The sequence below is a fragment of the Narcine bancroftii genome, chromosome 5 (assembly GCF_036971445.1).
Source record: "Narcine bancroftii isolate sNarBan1 chromosome 5, sNarBan1.hap1, whole genome shotgun sequence".
In the NCBI taxonomy this organism is placed as follows: domain Eukaryota; kingdom Metazoa; phylum Chordata; class Chondrichthyes; order Torpediniformes; family Narcinidae; genus Narcine; species Narcine bancroftii.
In genome coordinates, this window is record NC_091473.1 from 161,325,369 (window position 1) to 161,349,234 (window position 23,866).

The 23,866-nt window shown below is 48.5% G+C and overlaps 1 protein-coding gene across 8 annotated transcripts in view; it reads left to right on the forward strand.

The window, feature by feature from the left end:
- Window positions 1-23,866, forward strand: part of LOC138764101 (sodium- and chloride-dependent creatine transporter 1-like) — a 59,450-nt gene that overhangs the window by 16,269 nt on the left and 19,315 nt on the right. For 6 of the 8 annotated variants that reach the window (XM_069939480.1, XM_069939484.1, XM_069939483.1 and 3 more), the window contains 7 exons: window positions 2,569-2,700; window positions 3,432-3,696; window positions 6,684-6,816; window positions 9,862-9,996; window positions 10,339-10,442; window positions 15,780-15,904; window positions 20,157-20,269. In XM_069939480.1, coding sequence (XP_069795581.1) covers window positions 2,569-2,700; window positions 3,432-3,696; window positions 6,684-6,816; window positions 9,862-9,996; window positions 10,339-10,442; window positions 15,780-15,904; window positions 20,157-20,269 — 1,007 coding nt within the window. The remainder of the gene's footprint in view (window positions 1-2,568; window positions 2,701-3,431; window positions 3,697-6,683; window positions 6,817-9,861; window positions 9,997-10,338; window positions 10,443-15,779; window positions 15,905-20,156; window positions 20,270-23,866) is intronic. The other 2 variants (XM_069939478.1, XM_069939482.1) reach the window with 1 other exon arrangement.

A 23,866-nucleotide genomic window follows, 5' to 3' on the forward strand; every position in this document is an offset into this window, starting at 1 on the left:
CTCCCTATAACCTTTTATGCCCTGGCTAATCAAGAACCTATCAATCTCTGCCTTAAATACACCCAATGATTTGGTCTTCACAACTGCCTGTGGCAACAAATTCCACAGATTTACCTCCCTCTGGCTAAAGAAATTCCCTTGCATCTCTGTTTTAAGTAGACACCCTTCAATCCTGAAGTTGTCCCCTCTTGTCCTAGACTCTCCTACAATGGGAAACAAACTTTCTCCATCTACTCTGCCCAGGCCTTTCAACATTCAATATGTTTCAATGAGATTCCAGCCCCCCACCCCCCCCCCCCGCATTCATCTAAAGAGTACAAGCCAAAAACTGTAAAACACTCCTCATATAACCCTTTAATTTCTGGATTTGTCTATGTTAACCTCCTTTGAACCTTCTCCAAAGTCATGGAATGAGTGTTGAAGGGAATGGGGTCATCATGAAGAGGATTGGCCGAAGGGCCTGTCATGTATTCCATGACATACCTGCCTTTACATTGTGTTGGTGGTGAGTCATTCTGACAGTGTCCAGACCCCCTCCCCTGTTATATTTCCCTTTGATGCCTATAAACTATGTTTATCATGGCTCCTTGGTGATACAGGGCCAGGCACTGAACCTATGTGGCAGTGTCTCTAAACACTGACCTATGTCCTGTAGCCTCTGGATGCTGTCTGAGCACCAGCAGTATAGAGTGGTTGTGATGAACCACCCAGTTCACCGGAACAGTAGAGCAGTCGTGGTGAACCACCCTGTGCACTGGCATATTCTTGCTGTGTGAGTGACTGGCTTCTTTCGATACACTGACTGGATGACGAACACCCATTGTCCTGTTGACTGTGACCACAGCAGCTCCAGGCAACTTTCCACGCTGTCAGTGTCATGGACAGCACTGGACCGGCACTGCAAGGCCAGACAAGCGGCTTGCTTTGTAATTTTCCAGTGCCATGGCTGGAGCACTGTCTGGCCTCACGGCGTCCACATTCTGTGCTGTCAGCCATTCCATGGCAAATTGTAGAGGGGAAATTCTCCATGCAGAGAGATTAGACTGCAGACTGGTGTTTCCCACAGAGTGGGAGAGACAATGTCTTGTCTTCCAGTGGCAGAACACCAGAGAAATCCATGTCTGAAGTAGGTGCAGGAGAGACTGGGGCAGTGGGATTGCTTTGGGGCTGATACAGAGCTGTGGGAAGAGAGATGGGCAATGTGATCAGTTTTAAATTAATACAATGAGCAGAAATATTCTCTTGATGTGCAGATTTCCACTTTGTTGGCAGTGCAGAACAAATGTTTTCTGTTGAGTACCATTGCCTGGATATTTGGTGGACTGGTTTTGGTGATTTCGCACTCTGACCTCATAATCCTTCACTTTCACTAGCCTTCTCTCTCCCACTTCTACCCCCAACTTCTGTGTCCCCCCCCCCCCACTTCTCTCCCCCCCCCACTTCTCTCCCCCCCCCACTTCTCTCCCCCCCCCACTTCTCTCCCCCCCCCACTTCTCTCCTCCCCCCACTTCCTCTCATGAACTTGCACTTTACTTTTTTCTCTTAATTTCACTGAACTTCCTCTCTCTCCTTGCTCTCATTTTTCTCCTTTCTCCTTCCATCCTTAGATTTTTAAAAATTTAGTATGGTAACAGACCCTTTCAGCTGTCAAGCCCATAACACCTAGTTACACCCAATTGACCTTGCAACCCCAATACATTTTAAACATAGGAGGATACAGAGCACCCCGAGGAAACCCTGCAGACATAGGAAGAAAGTACAGACTCCTTACAAACAGTGCTCCTCACCCTCTCTCTCTCCCTTCTCCCTCTCTCTCTTTCAGATCTCTCTCTCTCTCTCTCTCTCTCTCTCTCTCTCTCTCTCTCTCTCTCTCTCTCCCCCCACTCCTCCTCCTTCAGGCAGACATCTGCTTTTCATGGCTTTCTCTGGATTTATTTTGCATGTGAATGAAAGACAGAGGCAGCCAGCATTCCCATGACAGGAAGCCTTTCATGCCTTACAACACGTTGCTCCCAGCCCTGAATGAATGTCTGCGTGTGTGTGACCTTTTTGGCAGGTCCAGGAATGGGAGTTTGGGGTGGAGAGGCCAAGTTGAGAAAGCTGAGCCATCTTTTGTCTGGTGCCTCAGCTGCTCCCTCCTCCCCCCACCCACCCCAACCACAGCAGCTGCCATCCGCAACAGATTTCTGTGTTCCGTGGGTGATGGTGGAGAACTCAATCAAGAGCCTTCCCTCTCAACCCACCCACCTGACAGTAGCTACTAGTGTAGGAAATCCCAGGCAAGGGGTGAGACTCGCTGACAGATTATTGTCATGTACATGAGTTCAATGTACATCTTCAACATTTTTACTGCAGCTACACGTGTACATCAGTTGTATCAACTGCAAAAGTAAAGACACAATGCTGGAGAAACTGCAATAGTACACATTTCTTCACCACCCACCAGAACATTAGTTTCTTCAGGGTGATGTCAGACCCAAGGTGATGTCAGGCTAAAAATAACGCTAAGTCCTGGGTGAGGTCAGATCCTCTGCTTACACCATTCTGTTTCCCTTCTGTCCCTGCCAGGAGTTTTCCTCATTCCGTACCTGCTGGTTGTTTTAGTGGGAGGAATTCCTGTCTTTTTCCTGGAGATTGCACTGGGACAGTTCATGAAGCAAGGTGGCATTGGTGCTTGGAACATTGTACCTCTCTTCAAAGGTGGGTCTGAGTGTGTGAGTATCGTGTGACTGTCCTGTGGCAAGGTGGACAGCAGTGTGTGTAATTCTTGTACGTGGGAAAACAGTCAAAGATATAAATGGTTTCACTAAGTTAACGCAACAGGGATTCAGGAAGGGCAAGTTCCATTTGACAAAGACACTGGAGTTCTTTGGGGATATAACGAGTGTAGTGGATAGAGGGTATCAGGTGGATGTTGTGCACTTGGATTTCCAGAAGGCATTTGATAAGGTGCTACGTAAGAGATTTATCCCAAAGATAAGGATCCATGGAGTTGGAGATAATGTATGAGCACGGGCAGGGGATTGATAAACAACAGAAGGCAGAGAGTGGGGTAAATGGATATTTCACTAGTTGGCATCCATGGTTAGCAGTGTGTCAACAGGTATCAGTGATGCCACTGATGCTGCTTGACCTGCTGAGTTCCTCCAGCAGATTGTATGCAGCTCTGACATGGACGTGTCTGTCCTTGGCCTCAACTGAATTGTGGCCTAACATAAGGAAGCCTATGGAAGGGTGCGGCAGTGACTCCACCCCCGTGGGAGGGCGCGGCAGTGACTCGGCCCCTGTGGGAGGGCGCGACTGGGGTTTGGACTTTGCTGTCATGTGTGAGGGAGAGCTGAGGTAGACCAGTGGTGCAGCTCTCGGTGGGCAGTGTGTGACGCGTGTGGTGGTCGGCCTTGAGGTCTCACCGTCGTGTCCTCTCCTTCCAGGACTGGGCTTTGCCTCCATGGTGATTGTCTTCTTCTGCAACACCTATTACATTATGGTACTGGCCTGGGGTCTTTACTATCTCATCCATTCCTTTACCAACAAGCTGCCCTGGGCTACTTGTGGCAACATTTGGAACACCCCGGAATGCACTGAGGACTTCCAGCTCAGCCTGTGCCATAACAAGACTATCATCAACTCTACTGCCTTCACCATCAGCTGTGAGGAGCTGGCAGACAAAAGATCACCCATCATCGAGTTCTGGGAGTAAGTCCAGCATCTCCACACCTCGACTGAGTCACCCACTCCAGCAGCTCAGACACCTCCCAGCAGACTCGAACCGAGATTCTTTGTGATCAAATGGCCCAGGATAGCACAGGTCAAATTGAAACTCCCTATACACCACCCCATCACGCACTTCTGGGGGTCAGACACAGAATGAAGCTCCTTCCTCCCCATCCCATCATACACTCCCAGGGTCAAACACAACGTGAAGCTCGTCCCATCACACACTCCCGAGGTCAGACATAGGGGGAAGCTGCCTACACTATCCCATCACACACATCTAGGGTCAGACACAGAGTGAAGCTCTCTCCACACTGTTTCATCACACACTCCCAGGGTTAGATACAGAGTGAAGCCCCCTCTACACCATTCCATCACACACTCCCTCCCAGGGTCAGACACAGAGTGAAAGTCCCTCTTGAGTGGCCAACATTTTAATTTTTAATATAGACATATAGCACAGTAACAGGCCATTTTAGCCCACAAGTCCATGCCATCCATTTAACCTGCACTCCCGGTACGTACTCGTTGGTTGAAATGGCCTGTTACCATGTCTAAATGAAAAGGTTGGCCACCCTTACTCTACACCATCCTATCACACACTCCCAGTGTCAGACACACAGTAAAGCTCACTCCACATTGTCCCATCACACACTCCTGCAGTCAGACACAGTGAAGTTCTCTCCACACCATCCCGTCACACACACAATGAAGTTCCTTTTGCACATGGTTCAGTGTTAGGTTCAATCTTAGAAAAAACTTTACTGTGCAGGCCCTTCAGCATACAATGTTGTGCTGACCTATGTAAACCTACTCCACATCAACCTAATTCTTCCCTAAGTCACACATGCATGTGCCTGTCTAAGATTCTTTTGAATGTCCCTATCACCTCTGATGTCTCCCCTAAACTTTCCTCCATTCACCATAAACTAATATTTGCTGTTGTTGCCCCAGGGGAAAAAGTGTTGGCTATCCACCCAATCCATATATTGTAGCATTCACTCTATACAAGCGTAGAGAAGAACAACACGCACACCAACAATGCCTTGGAAAATGAGACTGGTTTATTGTTCTGGTCGTTGCATTTACATGGGCCCCAGGCGCTGATGTCAGTGCCCCATGTTATTGGAATGCCGGTCTGGAATTGGCCAACTTTCCCACCAGAGTTCCCCTTTTTCCCACCGTGCGGAGGTTATCCCCAAGCCCACACAGTTGCAGAGATTGTCAGCCATTTTGTTGGCTGGTGCGTGGGCAACTGCAGTATACTGGAAAATCCCTATTATCTGGCACTTGCGGGAATCACGGATGCCGGAAATGTGAATTAACTGAGACTCTTCCAATGCCTAACTAATACACCTGCATTAAGAATACATAATTTAAGACTGTGCAAAATGTAAAGTATGGTACAACTCTGATTATCCGAAATGGTCGGAGCCGAGCTTATGTCAGATAAACTATTTATTTTGGAGAACTGGCCATTTTTAAAAAAACAGACCAGTAGCAACAGCAAATCAAGTATCAATGTTTAAACATCAATATATAACAAGGGAAGGCTTTTTAAACATTAATGTTTAATTCATGTTGAGTGAATTTTTTTTTCCAACCTGTGAAATCAGTTCCAAAAAAATTTTGGATAAATGAGGATTTCTGATTTGTTTCCAATATCCTTATTTATCTGAAATTATTTTTAAAATTTGGATAAATGAGTATTTTGGAGAATCTGATTTCAGGTAATCGGAGTTGCACTGTAACTTGGGGGGAAAAATTCAGTATTGTAGTCTTTAATTATGTAAATTCACTTTAATCAAGCTATTCCCATAACTTACAAAATTTAAATTCTAATCCCGGTCTCTGGCACTGTAACTGCTACACTGACCCTATCGCCATCATAATTAATCCCCCCCCCCACTCCAAAGTTTACAGATAAAGTCTTACTAAGATAGTTAATGATATACTAATAAAGATGAGGACTCTTACAAGGCAGGGATAGGGAGACACTTTGAGAGAGTCGCCCCAGCAGCGAGCAGAACCAGACAGCTCTTCAACCTGGGTGCCGTAATTTTATTCAAACGCAACTTTATTGAAACTTTATTTAAACAGCTGCTGTTTGGACAAATGTGAAGTGCTACATTTGGGCAGTGGTCCCAGGGCAGGGTATGAACAAAGTGTTGTAGGGCAGAGAGACGTGGGGTCCGAGATATGCAATTTCCTGAATGTGGTGGCACAAGGTGAGGCAACAGCCGTTTGGTGTTTGCCTTCATGGGTCAGGGCCTTGGTTTAAGGAGAGGGGATCATTTTAAGGGGCCGGTTGACACTCAAAGTTGTCGGGGAAGTGGATGTATTTTGGGCAGGTACCTGCAAGAGAAAGGTTGAGAGGGGAGTGGGCCAAATGTAGTCAAAAAGAGTGCCCACTCAGGTGGGCACCCCTTGGTCAGCAGGGATCAGTTGGGCAAAGAACTCGCTGTTCAACTCTCTGACAGTGTGACTCCACATCAAATGCTGGGGGGACACATTTGTAGTAAAGTATGGCACCTCCTCCTCAACTCAGCATTACAAAGGCAAAGCCTGTCTGAAATCCCAGTTATTGGAATGATCTCAGATCCCAGGCAAGGAGCTGACAATTCCTTCCATTATTCCCTGAGGAAGGGACAGAACTTTGAACTAAGGTACTGATCACCATGACAGCTGCTGATAACCAGTGACTGGGTATGGGTTTCAGATCAGTGCTAGGTGTGTCTCCTCTGACAAAAGCCCACCCTGCAGTACCCCATGTCTAATCCCCTATCCCTCAGTCCCGGTAGTACACTACATCCAATTATCCCTTCCCCACTCCTCCTGTAATACCTCAAGTCTAACACCTCACCCCCTCCCCAATCCCATTAGTCCTCTTATGAATCTCAGCCCCCTCCCACCCAGCTCCCCGTCAGTGGGGGGGGGGGAGGTGTTTAACATGGATCTTCCCTCTACAGGAGGAGAGTGTTGCGGATCACAGGTGGAATCGACCAGCTTGGAGCCATCAACTGGCAGATGCTGCTGTGTGTGATCACTACCTGGATCATCGTCTACTTCTGCATCTGGAAAGGAGTGAAATCAACGGGGAAGGTATCACACCCTTCACGTTCAGGACCCTCCCTTCCCCAATTCTAACCAGCACGGCGGGAAAGTGCAGGGTCCTGTCACCCAGTGTAGGGCCCATCTCACACTGAGGGTCAGTATGGGATCCATCCCCCAGTAAGGATCAATGTGTGTGGGACCCAACCCCCCCCCCCCCCCACCATGAGGGTCAGTGTGTGGGACCCGTCACCCAGTGAGGGTCTGTGTACATGTGAAGATTGAAGGTAAGAAACTAAATGGTGTAGTCTCAGGGGAGTAATGAAAAGCAGCAGTATTAGTGAAAAGAAATTAGTGGAGAAACTCAGCAGGTCAGTCAGCATCTGTGGAGGGAAAAGGGATGGTTGATGTAACTTTGAGATTCCGACATCTTCAGTCTCTTTTGTTCTGAAAGTCGTGTTAGGTTGTTTTTGGAAATATGGGAGTGTACAGTGAATGAAATTCTTGATAGCTGCAGATCGAATTGAAAGGTGGTGCAGTCTTGATGAGCTGAATGGCTTTCTATTTCTATTTGTGCCCAATGGCCTCCTTCCACATTGTAGCATTCTGGTTTCTCCTGAATTCCCTCCCTGATTATTAAACCATTGCTTATATTATCTCCCCTTGGGATGGGATTGTGTATCTGATCTAAACCTCTGTCACTTCCGTTCTCCCTTAAGATAAGGAAGTCTGCACCTGCGCCTCTTTCTCCTGGGAATCCTTTCTGTCTCAACTGATCCTGGAATGGATTTTGCACTGTCTCTGCTTGATTATCCCAAGGGTACAATTGAATAAAACAGTGGGTGGGGGGGAGGGAAGGAGGAGGAGCACAAGCTAACAGATAAGATGCTATTGTTGGATATGGATGAGAGGGTAGAAGAGTAAAAAGCTGAGGTGATAGAGGGAGAGGGTAGCTCTGAATGTAGAGGAAGGGTGGGAACTGGAGCAAAGGAGACAGAGGGATAGGGAGAGAGCGACACTTGGGGAAGAGGTTTAACAGAAACTGGAGAAGTTGATGTTAATGCTGTCTAGTTGGAGAGTGCCCAGGTGGAATAAAGGGTGTTCCTCCAATTTGTGGATAGCAGTAAATGAATAGACTCGTTGGTGTGGGAATGGTGTGTGGAATTAAAATGGTTGCCCACTGGGTGGTCCTCCTCTCCTCCCCCCACCTTTTTAATCAGACAATGGACCCAGGTCCGAAATCTTGGGACCCTTTGCTTTTGATAGATGTTACTATGGTGTAAACAATAATCACATCGACATGATGGAGTAATTAAATGGCTTTAATTACCAAAAACCTGAGCATTTCTGATACACTACTTGGCCAGGTTCCAGGTACAGGAGCAAGAGAGGGCAAGTCCAGGCATGCCAGCCTTTATTGGGAAATCCGGGGAGGAGCCAAGGGAGGGATTAGGGAAGGTCAGGAAGGTTCATACTGGCCAGTCCATACATATATACAAATGCCATTCACCACATTCACCTCTGAGATAAAACCAGGCAGGGTGATGTGGTGACATGGAGCACATACTGTACTTTATTACATATATACATCGTTCATAGTGTCCTTCACAGGTTCAGCCTGCTCTGTGGTCTCGTGATCCTCTGTGACTTCTGAGGTGATGGGCAAAATGTCCTGTTATTCCTGCGTTGAGCTCGCAGGACTGTGTACCTATGTGGGTGGAATTTTGATTAGATCTCTTCGCTGCCTGTTGGGGCGGGCTCCTTGCTGGTGAGATCTCTGACATTGACCGCAGGAGCTTAACTGATGACTGGTGCTGGCAGGGGAGGTTCTATGGTTATCTGGGGAGGGGGGGGGTGGGGGCGAGAGTACGTCAAAACCCTGGGACATGGATGGGCGCTTTATTGATTGACTGTCTGGTTCTTCTGGGGTCACCTAATTAGTGTTGGTGTACCCTGCCTGGGCCAGGTATCTTACTGACACTGTGTCCTCCCTCCCATCCTAGTACCGCACAAATGCATTTTGTGGGTTTGTGTGTGCCAGATGCACTTTTTCCAACAACTTCTCACCTGCCTCTGTCCTGCATAGAATCCAATCTTCCTGCCAGTCCAGTTTAAACCCACCCACTTAGACATAGCAAAGCTGCTTGATAGGATGTTGGTCCCTCTCAGGTTCAAGTGCAACCCATCCTTCTTGAACAGATCACCTCTCCCCCGGATGAGATCCCAATGATCCAAAAACTTGAACTGCCCCTTGCACCAGTTCCTCAACCATGATTTCACCTGGCCTATTTCTGAACTCACTGGGAGTAATCCAGAGATCACTGCCCTTGAGGACCTGCTTCTCAACCTCCAGCCAAACTACTTGCACTCATTGTGCATGACCTCATTCCTTGCTCTACCTGTGGCTTTTAAGCATGGTTGTTAATGTGTTAACTGTGGTTGTCCAGGAGTTACTATCACATTGCCTTCTGGAATGTCTTTGGCATTGCCATGACCACCCCCTCCCCTCTCCTACCCTTTTTCTCATTCTCCTCCCCCTCACCCTCTTCTCTGTTTCTCTCCTTTCTCCTCCTCCTACTCTCCCCTCCAAATTTATCCATGACTCTCATGATCAAGGTCACCCTTCAGCACTCTACACTCCCCCCCACCCCCCCATAACTCAAATTGTCCAGTCCCAGTAACATCCCTGTAAATCTTTTCTGCACCATTTTCTGCTTAATTATGCCCTTCATTTGCTGGGCACACAATATAAACCCTGCCTATTGACCCGGAGACCAAAACTGTGCACAATACTCCAAGAACAGTCTCAATGGTCTCTTGTGCAGGTGGAACATGACATGCCAGGTACTGTACTCAATGTCTTGGCAAGTGTAACAAACACCTTCACCACATGGAATGCGGTTAATGAGTTTAAAAAGGACATGTAATGTTTATCCCATTGTTAGGGGTAGGGATTAAATACAGCCTCCATGAATATTTCAGGGTGGGATGGGGTAGGTTGGAGATGTTGTTGCTTCTGAACCTGAAGCCATCCCTCACTGGGCACTAATCACGCACTTTCTCTTTTCTTTCCTCTCTTTTTCTTTCTCCCTCCAGGTTGTCTATTTCACTGCCTTGTTTCCCTACCTTGTTCTGATCATCCTCCTGGCCCATGGGGTATCGCTGCCAGGAGCATTGGACGGCATCATTTACTACCTGAAACCGGACTGGTCCAAGCTGGCTGAAGCTCAGGTAAGCTGCAGAGCGCCGTGTCCCTGCCCTTTTACTGCCTTCCGTTGTTCTCTCTCCCTCTCTGCTGACCTTGGGGAAGTCCTGGAAAGCATTGTCTCGTGAAACTGCTATCCAGTACTGCTGAAGAAGCCACAGGGGTCTCCCACGCTCTCAAGGGAGTCACTGTGAGCTAGATCTCCATGTCCTAATGTAACCCATGGCCTGGGGGAGCACTGTTTTGTTGTAGCTGTTGGATTTGACGTTCTGTCACCCTTCATACCAAAGGCTAGGAGCCCACTCTTCATCTGACCATTCTTCTGCCGCCTTTATAGAATGTTTTATTTTACTTGATTTCTCTTGAAGGTGTGGATTGATGCAGGAACCCAGATCTTTTTCTCATATGCGATTGGATTAGGAGCACTTACAGCACTAGGCAGCTACAATCGTTTTCACAACAACTGCTACAGGTAACCTAGCAACGCAGGAGCGACACTTTGTTCATATCCGTTGCCTTATATTTTTCTCCAGCCCACCAATCTGGTTGTTTTGTGGAGGAAGGGAATGTGTTGGAGGACAGTAGTTCTCCCCTGGTGTCGCAACCTTATCCTTGCCCATCCATTGGGTTATCCACTCCTCCCCTCACTTGGAGCAGGGACCAGATGCACATCTGGCCAGGGGCTCCCCTGGAGCTGTGGGGACTGGGATACAACCCAAGACACAGCTGGAGCTGCCAACTACTGGCACAGGGTGGGTCACAGCTGGAGCTGCCAACTACTGGCACAGTGGGTTGCAGCTGGAGCTGCCAACTATTGGCACAGGGTGGGTCACAACTGGATCTACAAACCACTGGCACAGGGTAGATCACAGCTGGATCTACAAACTACTGGCACAGGGTGGATCACAGTTGGATCTACAAACTATTGGCACAGGGTGGGTCACAGCTGATTCTGCAAACTACTGGCATAGGGTGGGTCACACCTGGATCAAGCACTGGCTGAATGTGGGTCATCTACTGCAATGGGTGCCACGCTTGCCCTCAGCATGGATGCCCAGGGTATCAGAGACCCCAGTCCTAGACACCTGGTCAGCGGCTTAAGTTCCTTGGGTTCGTCGGATCATTGGGATCATTCTGTGCCAGTGGTTTGTAGATCCAGCTGAGAGTCCTGGGTTTCCCTCTGCTCCTGTTCATCCCCAAACCCGTACGGACAGACACAGGCAACTGACAGCAGAAAGACCCTGGTCTTCCAGTCCATTCGGTCCATCATAACTGTGCTGGTTCCCACCCCTTCCCCTCCCTACAACCCAACACATCTCATTCCCCTCTCACCCTCCCTCCCAATTCTTTCTGGAAGTGCCTGTGAAACGTTACCACTGTGCTTTGAGCAGGGTTCTGAGTGGGGTTCTCTACAGATTGACCTCTGGATCAGAGGGTAAAGGGCGCCCAGCACACTCACTGATGCAGTGCATGTCTTTGCCTGTCCTCACACCCACCCCACCCCCCTGCCCTGGTCCCGATCCCATTTTCAATCCCAACTACTCCACAACATCCCCACCTTCCCTTGCCCTCCTCCACTCACTTCTCGCCCTCCCCCACCATTCCTCACCCCCACCCACTCCTCATACCCCCGCAAAGCACCTACAGGTGACCTCTGCATCGTATTGGTCTTCCCATACTGGGCCTGCCCCATGGCTGGTGTCGGCAAGTCTGTACCACTGAATGGGTCAGATATTGGATGGTAAACTCTCCACACCCACATCTCTACCCACTCTAAACCTTCCACCTACACACTGCTGGAACCCCACACCGCCCCTCTAAACCCTGAACCCAACCCCTACCCACGTCCCCACAATTCCCCCAAACCCCACCCCATCCAAATCATACCCAACACGTTAAAACCCCACCCCCACCTAACCTCCCACAGCCCACCCAGTTCCTCACCTGATCCAGAATCCCACTCCCTCCATTAATCTTCCACATTCCCCACCCAGTGTCCCACCCCCACCATTAACCTGCCACACTCCACACCCAGAATCCCACCTCAAAATAATCTTTCTCACAGTCTCTCTCAGGGCCCATTGCACTGCTATTCCCACCTCAGTCCATCACACCCCCATCCTAATGCACTCACAGTCCCACCCTCATGCACTCACAGTCCCACCCTCATGCACTCACAGTCCCACCCTCATGCACTCACAGTCCCACCCTCATGCACTCACAGTCCCACCCTCATGCACTCACAGTCCCACCCTCATGCACTCACAGTCCCACCCTCATGCACTCACAGTCCCACCCTCATGCACTCACAGTCCCACCCTCATGCACTCACAGTCCCACCCTCATGCACTCACAGTCCCACCCTCATGCACTCACAGTCCCACCCTCATGCACTCACAGTCCCACCCTCATGCACTCACAGTCCCACCCTCATGCACTCACAGTCCCACCCTCATGCACTCACAGTCCCACCCTCATGCACTCACAGTCCCACCCTCATGCACTCACAGTCCCACCCTCATGCACTCACAGTCCCACCCTCATGCACTCACAGTCCCACCCTCATGCACTCACAGTCCCACCCTCATGCACTCACAGTCCTACACCTTTATCATCAACCCCATAACTTCAAGCCCTCCTACCCCCATCCATTCCCAACCTTATCTCACCTCAACTTCAGACTCTCTCCCACTACAGTATATCATTCCCAACTCCAGATCCTAACCCCCTATCTCACCCCCAATTCCATTCCTTCACCCCCTACCGCAACCCCAGACACACCCATCCTCTCCATATCCAGACCCTCAGCCCCAACCCAATCACTCCCATCCTTAGACCCTCCACCCCAGGCCCACCCTCTCTTCCACTTTGCTATCATTCTCACCCTCCAAACAGCTCTCTGCCTCCTCACCCATTCTCCTCATGCTCCCACTCCTCCCCTCTCATTCCAATCCCCTTGTTTACCTTCCCAGTCACTCCCTCTCTCTGCCACTCCGTCACATTCCAGGGTCCTTGACCACTGTCCCTAGTTTCCCAGCCTCTCTCTCTACAGACCATGCCCTTCCACACCTGATGGCCAACTCCTATGACCTTCTCAGGCACACTCTGGGAGCTGTTTCCCTGATGATGGAAGAGGATTGATTCACCAAGGTGTTTCCTGGGAGTTCTCTTTATCACAATGATGAAACACAGACTCCTGGGCCATTCTCCTTCACCAAGAAGCCCTCTACTAGAGCCAGCCATGAAGCATGATTGGACAATGCTTGGAAGTGGTGAATCTTTGTTGATCTGTGATTGGTAGGCAATGTGCTCTGGTTGCTCAGAGTCTTCTCCACGTCACCAAGACTCAGTGAAACCGATCTTCTCTCCCGATGTCTCTCCACCTCCATTGCTCAACAAGTACAAAGACAGCTCATCCTATCAGCCAACTGTTGATTGAAAAATGAGGAGACGCCATGCCCTCTGTACTGGGGTCCCCAAACTCAGCTCCTGCTCCACCTTCACCACTAAGTGTGGGTCTCTGGGCAGACGTCAGATGGATGAAACAGGACGGGGGAGATGGTTGGAGCCGGGTCCAATTCTACCACTGTTTGACATCCCCAAAACTGGAAGTGGGCTGACTAATCAGGAGGAGCTCAGAAGGACAGAGCCCTCTGCTCAACAACTGCCAGCTGTGCCTGATGTCAGGTCAGCTTTCCAGAACTCTGCACTGGAACTTGAGCCTGTAGGACTGCAAATCTGCAGGCGCACCAACGGGCTCCAGGAAAGGAACGGTTCCCTCAGGGCAGGAACTGAGAATGTGTTGCCAGTGGAGCTGGTCGACTGGATAGCTGGGATGGTTCAAGGGCTCCACAAGGTGTGATGCGGGGAGCCAGCAGACAGTACCATGCTGTCCACCCTCAATCTAGCAGTGCAGCCAAGGCTGGGAGCTTCTGAGCCTCATATGGCCCGATGACAGAGCTGGGCTCTGTGAGCTTTAGCTGTGGTGACAATGTGCATGTTGACTGCTGTTTTCACCAGGTGGAGATGATAAAGGTCCTTGGCCAGCTTCACACCTCTGATAACACTGCGCAGCTGGCTCTACAGAGTCTGTGGCTCCTGATCAGACACAGAGCTAAGTGTCGAATCGGGAACTGAGCAAACTGTGCAATCAGACACAGCGAAGTGTCCAATCAGATATTAAGATAACTATCCAATCGAAATTGAGATAACTGTTCAATTGGATACTAAGGTAACTGTCCAATCAGATACTGAGCTAAGAATCCAATTTGATGCTGAGATGACTGTACATTCAAATTTTTTAAATTTAAAATTTAGGCATACAGCATGTTAACAGGCCTTTTCGGCCCAGGAGTCTATACCTACCCCATTAACCTACACACCTCGTAAGTTTCGAAAGGTGAGAGAAAACCGGAGTCCTCAGAAAAACCCAATCCAAGATGGGGAGAACGTACAAACTCCTTATAGACAGTGCAGGATACGAACCCTGGTCCAGTCTTGATCACTGGTACTGTAAAGCTGAATCAGATGCTGAGATAACTGTCCAATTCAATATTGAGCCAGCTGTCTGTCCAATCACAAGTGAGGAGTCTGATCAGATCCTCAACCCACTATCCAATCAGATCCTGAGCTAACTGTGGACTGTCATTGGACACCTGCTTTGGGATTTGCAGCTCCTTGATCTGATTTGATGGCTGGAGCCAGAGCTTGGGTGTTAGTGCTCCCTCCTACTCACACCAGCTGCTGTGCTGCACCTCACCCCAAAGCCTGCCTGTCATGCCTCCCCGCCATTTAACCACTTCACTATTGGAGGGATGCTACCTGCCACTGGGACATAGAACAACGTGATCATTTGGTGTCACCAGATTTCCTCTGGAGATGATTTGTATTTCAAAGCAGAGTGTGCCCTGGGTCATCGGGTTTGTGTGTAAAAGTGTTGTCCTCATTCTGTGATTAGGTCGATGATCCTTTCACTGTGCAGGGTTAGGCCCACAGACAATGTGATCCAACTGACAATGTAGTTCAGTTGTTTTTTTTTCCATCAACTGCTGACAATTTGAGGTCTGAGGCACAGGATGTTTGCTGGGAACATTTGTATATAACTAGTTCTTAAAAGAGAATGGAGCATCAAATTGGGATGCTGTTGTTTCTAATGTAAACTTTCTTCTTCCCTCTCCCTCTCTGCTTCTACTGGACCTGGGGTCCAATCAGAGCCTAGAATGAAGTGAGTTCCAAAACCAGAATTTAGGTGTGATGTGGACCTGCAGATAGACTGGTCTCAGTGGGTGTTATATGCCACCGGATGTGCTGTGGGGAGTGGCATCATCTGAATGACCCTGGACATGTGCCCAGTACGATCCTTCACAGGCAGCCTCTCCTCATACTATGAGCTGTGTGATTAGACCAGCCAAGGTTTGGTCACTGCCGGCTCAGCGCGCTCCCTCGTCTCCTACTGTGGCAATTGGCACCATTGCTGTCTATTCTCACTGCCTGACAGGTCTCAATGGATCTACATCTGTCTGCTAATAACTTGCTCTTGTGTGTGTCCATCCTGCCTGTTACCTTGACTGCTGAGTGTCTTTGTATTTCCGATGTCTCCTGAGACTCTCCCAGCACCTGTAATCTCTACACCTCTGATTGTTGACTTGTGGCCACTGGAAGAGCGGATGTTCTCTTTAAGGAGGTTGTTAACAGAAGAGAAGCTCCTGTGCTACTCTGGGCTAAGTATTGAGTTTGATTCGATCTGTAGTGTGCTGAGCTATCGAGGACCTATGATAACTGGACTTCTGTCTGCGTGCTTCCTTCACAGAGATGCCTACCTCTTGGCGCTGATAAACAGCACCACCAGCTTCTTCTCGGGGTTTGTCGTCTTCTCCGTGCTGGGCTTCATGGCATCTGAACAGGGAGTAGACATCTCAAAGGTGGCTGAATCAGGTGAGAATTAGTTAATCGTAGGACTGAATAGCACAGAGGCCCTTTGGCCTACCTTGCCTATGTTGACTGTAGCATTACCCAGATCCCTCTCTGCTTTTTTATTTATCCACTTTCCTGTCCAAATGCTGGAATTAGATCCACATCTGCTACGTCCTCTGGCTGCTCCATTCAAAATATTACCAACCTCTGAGTGAAAAACTCACCACCAGATCTCCTTTAAATTTCTATCCTCGCACCTTGGATCCCCTAAAGGTTGTCCTGAGTCGGTGGTGAAGAAGGCAAATGCATTGTTGACGTTCATTTCTAGAGAGAAGGCATACAAGACCAGGGATGTAATGTTGAGACTCTATAAAGCACTGGTGAGACCTCATTTGGAAAACTGTACAATTTTGGGTGCTGTATCTAAGGTATTGGGAGAGGATTCAGAGAAGATTTACTTGAATGATACCAGGAATAAAAGGGTTAACATATGAAGAACGATTGATTGTTGGCTCTTAGTCGGTACTTGTTGGAGTACAGAGGATGAGGGGTACCTCATGGAGACATTTCAAATGCTGAAAGGCCTGGGCAGAGTAGATGTGACAAGGATGTTTCCCATCGTTGGGGAGTCTAGGACAAGAGGGCATAACTTAAGGATAAAAGGGTATCAATGTAAAACAGAATTTAAAACTATATTAAATATTTTTAAAAATTTAAATCTAAAAATGTCTTTAGTCAAGGGGTCTTGAGTCTGTGGAATTTGTTGCCACAGCCGGCTGGAAGTGAGGTTGTTGGGTGTTTTTAAGGCAGAGATTGACAGGTATTTGATTAGTCAGGGCATCAAGGAATACGGGGAAAAGGCTGAGGAGTGGGGCTGAGTGGGTGGATGGATCAGTTCATGATTAGAATGGTGGAGCAGACTCAATGGGCCTACCTCTGCTCCTATATCTTGTGAACTTGTGACCCCGTCATGGAACAAAGATCCCTACAACCTGGACCCCCCTATCATTGGGACAAAGACCCCCATTCCATGGACCCCCTGTCATGGGACAAAGACCCTCACACCCTGGACTCCTGAAGTCCCTGCTAAATGCCCCAGCAAAACGTGACCTCTTGTCTGGATTAAATTCCATCTGCCATCACTCCTCCCACTTTTCAGCTGATCTAGGTTGCGCTATATACTTGAATAGCCTTTTTCATTCTCTACAACTCCACCAATGTATATGTAGCCTGCAAGCTGGCTACTCAAAGTCGTTGTCCACATAACAAACACAGAAGATCCCAGTACTCACCTGCTGCACACTCCCCTCTGCCTTTGCTCGTTTGGAATTGGATATTTTGGCCCTCACATTTTGGCGACAGATGTTTTGGCTAGAAAAAAAATAACGGTTGTAGCCCTTCGGACATTTTGGCACCCACAGTTTGGCACTAGTCATTTTGGCCCAACTCCTCACTCCACTCACTGTCTGCTGGCCAAGGTCCCGTGGCACTGCCTGGCGTTGCAGAAACCTCCGGTAAACAAAGGCTTTTCTTAGCTTATAGCGATATATTTTAATTATTAAAAAACAGTCCGGGAACAATCAAAAACAAGGGTCTTTGGTCAGTCTGCATCTGTGGAGAGAGTAAAATAATATTTTGGGATTTATTGTTATCCAAATAATCACCTATTATACAAATAATCATAAAATATAAATAATAATTCAATATAATCATATATTTAATTATATGTAATTAAATTTTTAATAAATATATTTTACCAAAAGCCTTTGATTTTGCTTGTTTCCCGTCTGTTTTTAATAATTTAAATATATTGCTATAAGCTACGAAAAGCCCTTGTTTGCTGGAGGAGTGGTTTCCTGGGGGGAGGGAGTTTCTGCCATGCCAGAGGTTCAGGTATTGCTGCAACACTGGGGGTTCAGGCAGAGCAGTGGGATGGGGATGGAGTAGGCCAGCAGATGGTGAGTGTAGTGGGCAGGCCAAAATGTCCAGCATCAAACTGGCTGCCAAAATATTTGGAGCCAAATTGTGGGCACCAAATGTCCGGGATCAAAATGTCTTAGACTCCTTTCTGTTACACATTCCGCTCTACCTCTGCCCATTATACCCATTGCATTCTCCCCTCTCCTACATAAACAATATGGAAGAGGAGATTGAGAGTAATGTATTAAGTTTGCTGATGCCACTAAATTGAGAGGAAAAGCAAATTTTGCAGAGTATACAGAGAGTCTGCAAGGAGATATAGTTGGGTTAAGTGAGTGGGCAAGAGTATGGCAGATGGAGTACAATGTGGGGAAATGTGAGGTTATCATCTTTGGAAGGAAGAATGGAAGATTAGAATATAATTTAAATGCCAAGCGATTGCAGCATGCTGTCGTGCAGAAGGACTTGGGAGTGCTTGTGCATGAATCACAAAAGGTTGGTTTGCAGGGGCAGCAGGTGGCAAATGGAATGTTGGCCTTCATTGCTAGAGGGATTGAATTTAACGGTTATACAAGAAGTATTTGACTGCTTTTGGGCTGTATTCGTTGGAATTTAGATGAATGGGGGGGGGGAATCTCATTGAAACATATTGAATGTTAAAAGGCGTGGACAGAGTAGATATAAAAAGGTTGTTTCGCATGGTAGGAAGAATCTAGGACAAGAGGGCAGAACTTCAGGATTGAAAGCCATTGGCTTAGAACAGAGATTGGGAGGAAATTCTTTAACCAGATGGTAGTAAATCTGTGGAATTTGTTCCTGCAGGCAGTTGTGGAGGCCAGGTCATTGGGTTGATTTAAGAGAGAGATCGATAGGTTCTTGTTCAGTCAGGACATCAAAAAGATTATGGGGAGAAAGCTGAGCAGTGGGGTTGAGTGAGAAAATAAATCAGGTCATGATTAAATGGCAGGGCAGACTCACTGGACTGAATAGCCTATTTCTGCTCCAATGTCTTATGGAAAGGCAGGCACTGATTCAGAATAGTCAGTGTGATTTTGTGGACTTCAGCAAAAAAGGATGGAAACAAAAGGCAAGTAACTATCAGCCAATTAGCTTAACACCTATAGTTGGGAAAATGCTTGAAGCTGTCATGAAGGAAGAAATAGAAATTGCTCCATCAGGGAATGAGGTAGGGCTGCTCCTGTTTGAAAAATTAACTGGAGTTCTTTGAGGATAAAACATAGAACATTTCAGCACAGTGCAGACCCTTCGGCTCACAGTGTTGTGCCAACCCATTTCTCTCTCTCTCTCTCTCTCTCTCTCTCTCTCTCTCTACCCAAAAAACTAAACCCTCCCTACCTCATAACCTAGTTTCCTTTCATCCATGTGCCTGTCTAAGAGTCTATTGTTCTAGCCTCCACCACCACCCCAGGCAATGTATTCCAGGCACCCACAACTCTCTGTGAATGTTTAAAAAAAAACAGTCCTGATATCTCCCCTAAACTTTCAACACCTTCATTTTGTACAGATGTGCTCCACCCTGGGGAAAAGGTGCTGGCTGTCTACTTTATCTGCCACTCATAGTCTTGTAGACCTCTATTAAGTCACCTCAACCTTCTTCAATCTAAAGAAAAAAGCCCTAGCTCTGCTAACTTTGCCTAGAGACACTTTCTCCAATCCAGGCCACACCGTGGTAAATCTCCTATGCACCCTCTCCATAGCATCCACATCCTTCCTATGAGATGACCAGAACCGAACATAATTTTTGGTGTCGTCTCACCAGAGATTTAAAAAGCTGCAACATCACCTCACGACTCCTGAACTCAATTCCCCCAAATTAATGAAGTCTAGCATACCATCGGCTTTCTTAATGGTTCTATGGATAAAACAGGCACAGTTGATAGAGGGGAATAGATGGATTTAGTGAACGTGGATTTCCAGAAGGTCTTTGCTAAGGTGCCAGATAAAGAACAATCATAAGATAAGGATGCATGGAGTTGGGTAATGTATCTGCATGAACACAAGTTAACCAATGGAAGGCAGAGTTGGGATAAATGGGTGTTGGCAATCAGTTGTGATGGGTTAGGATGGTTTGGGACAGGGTGATACGGGATGGGATGGGTTTGGATGGGAAGGACAGGTTGAAACAGGACTGAACAGATTAGGAGGAGATGAGACAGGTTGGAATGGGATGGGACAGGTTGGGAGGGAATGTGAGGGGTCAAGACAGTTTGGGAGAGGATGGGGCGGGTTGGGAGCGGATGGGACGGGTTTGGAGGGATGCAAGGGAATGGGGCAGGTTGGGAGGGGATGGGACAGACACCTGACTGATACCATCTCTTGCATGCTGATCCAGGACCTGGTTTGGCCTTCATTGCCTACCCCAAGGCAGTGACCCTGATGCCTATCGCACCACTCTGGGCAGCCCTCTTCTTCTTCATGTTGCTGGTTCTCGGGCTGGACAGTCAGGTGGGTTCATCTTGAAACCTGTCCATTACCGGGGGAACGCTGACCCAGTGTGGTATTTTGTGGGGATTAATACTGGGGTGGGGGGGGGGGGTGGGTATTGCGTGACCTCTATCGTCATCCAAGTATGGTTTTAAAAATTGATTATTGAATGTGAAGAGGTCGGTGAAAAATATGGGAGTGCATTCTCATCTCAGCGGTGATCTTTTTTGGAGGAAGAAGGAAGATTTTTCTTTGCAAGGTCTTTGACAGTGCCTGAGTGCTGTGGGAGTAGTAATGCCTGGCAGATTGCCAAGGCTGTTTCTGGACTTCAGTTGAAGCTGGCCCATTACCATTGGAAATCTCACTCCAAACTGAGATCTTTCGCTTGAGACAACTGAGGGACAAAGATTATCGAAGACTCCTGGGACTTGTGAGGCTGGAGGAGTATGGACTGACCTGGAGGCAGACATTTTTCCCTGTGCTCGAGAAGAATAATATTGAAGTTCTCATTGCACAGATTTTCCTGTGGAAATTCACCATCCTCCCTTCCCTGCACTGCCTTTTTGCTCTGCTGGTAGAAGGACAGTGTTTCATATCAGAAGGTGCGATAATTGCTGACTGCATAGAATTTCATAATGGTGAGCTGAATCTCTAAGATGACAGCCCCTTGGACCTATGCAGCAGTCACAGCTCATGGAGGCGGGGAACCTGCAAAGGATTCGCCCTTCAGATTAATGACTTTGGTCAATACTGTACAATGTAATATGTCTCTGTCCATTGTTCTGGAAAGTGGTTTGAAAGCTCTGTCTCCGAGTCTGGATGGGAAGGAGGGTATTGTCGTGGTTGATAAGCTCCATGGGGAGACATCGTTTATCTTGCGGTCCACTAAAGAGGTGTTCCTGGTCTTGGGTAAAGGATCGACGGTTGGGGAGGGGTTTCTTCATATCAGTGGAGCCAGTGATGGTTTCAGTGCAGAAAGTGGCCCTGTCTGGTGTGTATCCCCATATACCTGATGCAGCATTCTCCCTCACTTGTGACCTCTGGGGGAATGAAATCGGATATCACCCAAGTACTGCTTCAGCCTACCGTACCTGGCTTTAAGTCACTGTATGGTTTTAAAAAGTTTGCCTTTATGTGTTTAGCATGGGGTGTGGATGCTGAAGGGCAGTTCCAGGTGGACTTTGAGGAGAATAATTACCATGTTTACTGGGCCACAGGGCATCTGAGGTGTCGGGACTGTAAGGGGTATGGGCACATTCGGAGGGATTCCCCTAACCAGCGAGCTGCTGCCTTTCCTTTAGCTGTTCCTCCACCTGAGGTAGATGACCCTCCTTTGGTGGGCGGGGGTAAGGAAAGGTGGATTCCAGCTATAAAAGAGAAGGCGGCACAGAGGAAGACAAAACACCTCTAGACCTCTCCACTGGAGGAGCAAGAGCCGGAAGCTTCCTCCAGACCCAACCCAGAGGATTTTGGGGGTCAATGGGGGCCTGAGGGAGTTGAGAGTGATTGGGTGCCAGAGACCGAGGATTCCTTGGAGATGGAAATCTCTATGCTTCAGCCACCAAGTGGAACAAATCGCTGGAGATGCATGTCCATGGAAGGGGATTTACCCCCAGTAAAGGCTGCATGTGCGGACTGTGCCTTCTTGGAGCTGGAGGATGGCCCTGTTAGGGCCATGAGGGTGTGATCTGCCCTCCAACAGGGCTGCCTTCCCTGAGCAAACATCTCCCAAGTCAGTGGGCGATTCCGCTGAATGGGGGGTGTCCTACACTCCAGTGTAGCTATGCACCCAGATTCTGCGTCTCCTGGTAAGGTAGATGGCCCCCAGAAACCAGTGGTCATCTGGAGAAGAGTTACCCAAGGCAAAGGGTCTTGTTAAGGAACATCTGGCCCTGGATCACCAGTCTGCTCAGTTCATGGATCACCAGTCTATTCTGTGAGGAAGTGCATTGGTGCTCCGATGGCTGGCGAAAGCCGGGAACCTTCCAGTGCCACTTCCAGGGTAGGTGACCAGGGTGAGGAGGCAAGCACAATTCAGAGAATGTGTGTCCTTCATTCAGACTCTTCCCATCCTGGGAAGTGGTGGTGTAGTGAGCATAAGCCCTGCCGCGCCTTGGGACCTGGACCAAGGGGCGTCAGGGTCTCCCTGAGTCATTGCCACGCAGAGTGGGATGGGCACACCAGCCAGTGGGGGAGCCTGGCTGGAAGAGGACTAGGATTTGGGATACAGAGAGGAGGACTCCTTTGACGCAGAACTGGCAGATTTCATTGTCCCCAATTCTGGCTCCATAACCATCATTGTGGGGGAGGTTAGGGAGTTCATGGAGGACACCCGGGGTTAATAGAGTAAAGACCAGTTGGCTGCCACCCACTGGTCAGATCTCCCTGAAATTGCTCAGTCCCTCCATAACATCCTCAAAAAGTTGGGGAAGGAGTCGGAATTGACCAAAAATGAGCAGTGCAAATTAAAATTGCTCCTGCAGGCCTTGCTGCCAGTAGTTATAGTGGAGGGAGGTCAGCAAGGAGCTCTACTCTTTTTAGCCAGGCCTCTAGCAACGGGATCTCCAGTGACTTGTCATGAAGATTATCATTGTCAGTCTGAATGTCATTAATGATAGAGGGTCTCTCCACAGGGTTTCACCATCTCTCGTTTCTTAGGGATGGGAAACCTCCACTGCTCCAGGAAACGAATGGGTGGGGGGATCTCCCTGAGTTACCTCCGCTCCACTTCAAGCGGGGTCATTATCTTGTTGGCCCTGACCTTCCGATCCAAGATCCTGATGGATCAGGAGCTGGTGCCAGGTCATCTGCTTCATCTGGGCATGTGCCAGGATGGCATGCCATTGCATCTTGTCAACGTTTACACCCCTGAACCTGGCCCAATGCAGATGCACCTGCTCCAGGATGTGTCTGCCCTACTGGCTTCCATTAGCCAGGGGAGTGTGTCATCCTTGGAGATGATTTTAACTGCACCCTCAAGGATGGGAATAGTTTCAGCCCTCAGTCTTGCCAGGCCTTAGTGAGGCTGCTGAGAGAACTGGTGAGTTCCTTTGATCTGGTCAATGTTTGGCAGAACCTTCATCCAACTCTTGTGCTTACTCAAGGAGGGAAGGCTCTCGAATCGACTGACTACATCTCCAGAGTGCACATATCCTGGATGTCGGGTCTTCCATGTGGCCAGTGGTGTGCTCAGACTACTGCCTGGAGGGGGCAGTGCTCAGGGGGCAGTGCTCATTTAAAGTACTGGCACTTAACATCCAGCTGCTGGACGAGCACCAACTCTAAGATTCATTCTGTCGTTTTTGGGTGTCTTGATGGGGAGGACAGGGGAGGTTCACTTCTCTCAGGCTCTGGAGGGATGTGAGCAAGGCTCATGTAAGAAGTACATGAGAAGTATGTGCAAAGATCGACCAAGGATCATGTGTCCGAGATTGAGCTGCTTGACTTCAAATCTCAGCTGTGGCCGACTGCTGAAGACTCATTCCTTTAGCAGAGCTACCGGGAGAAGGAGGAGGCACTGAGGGACCTGCAGTTTGAGAGATCCTGAGGTGACAGTGTGAGGTCATGGGGTTCAGATGCTAAGGGATACAGACCTTGCCTCACCCTTCTTTATGCTGG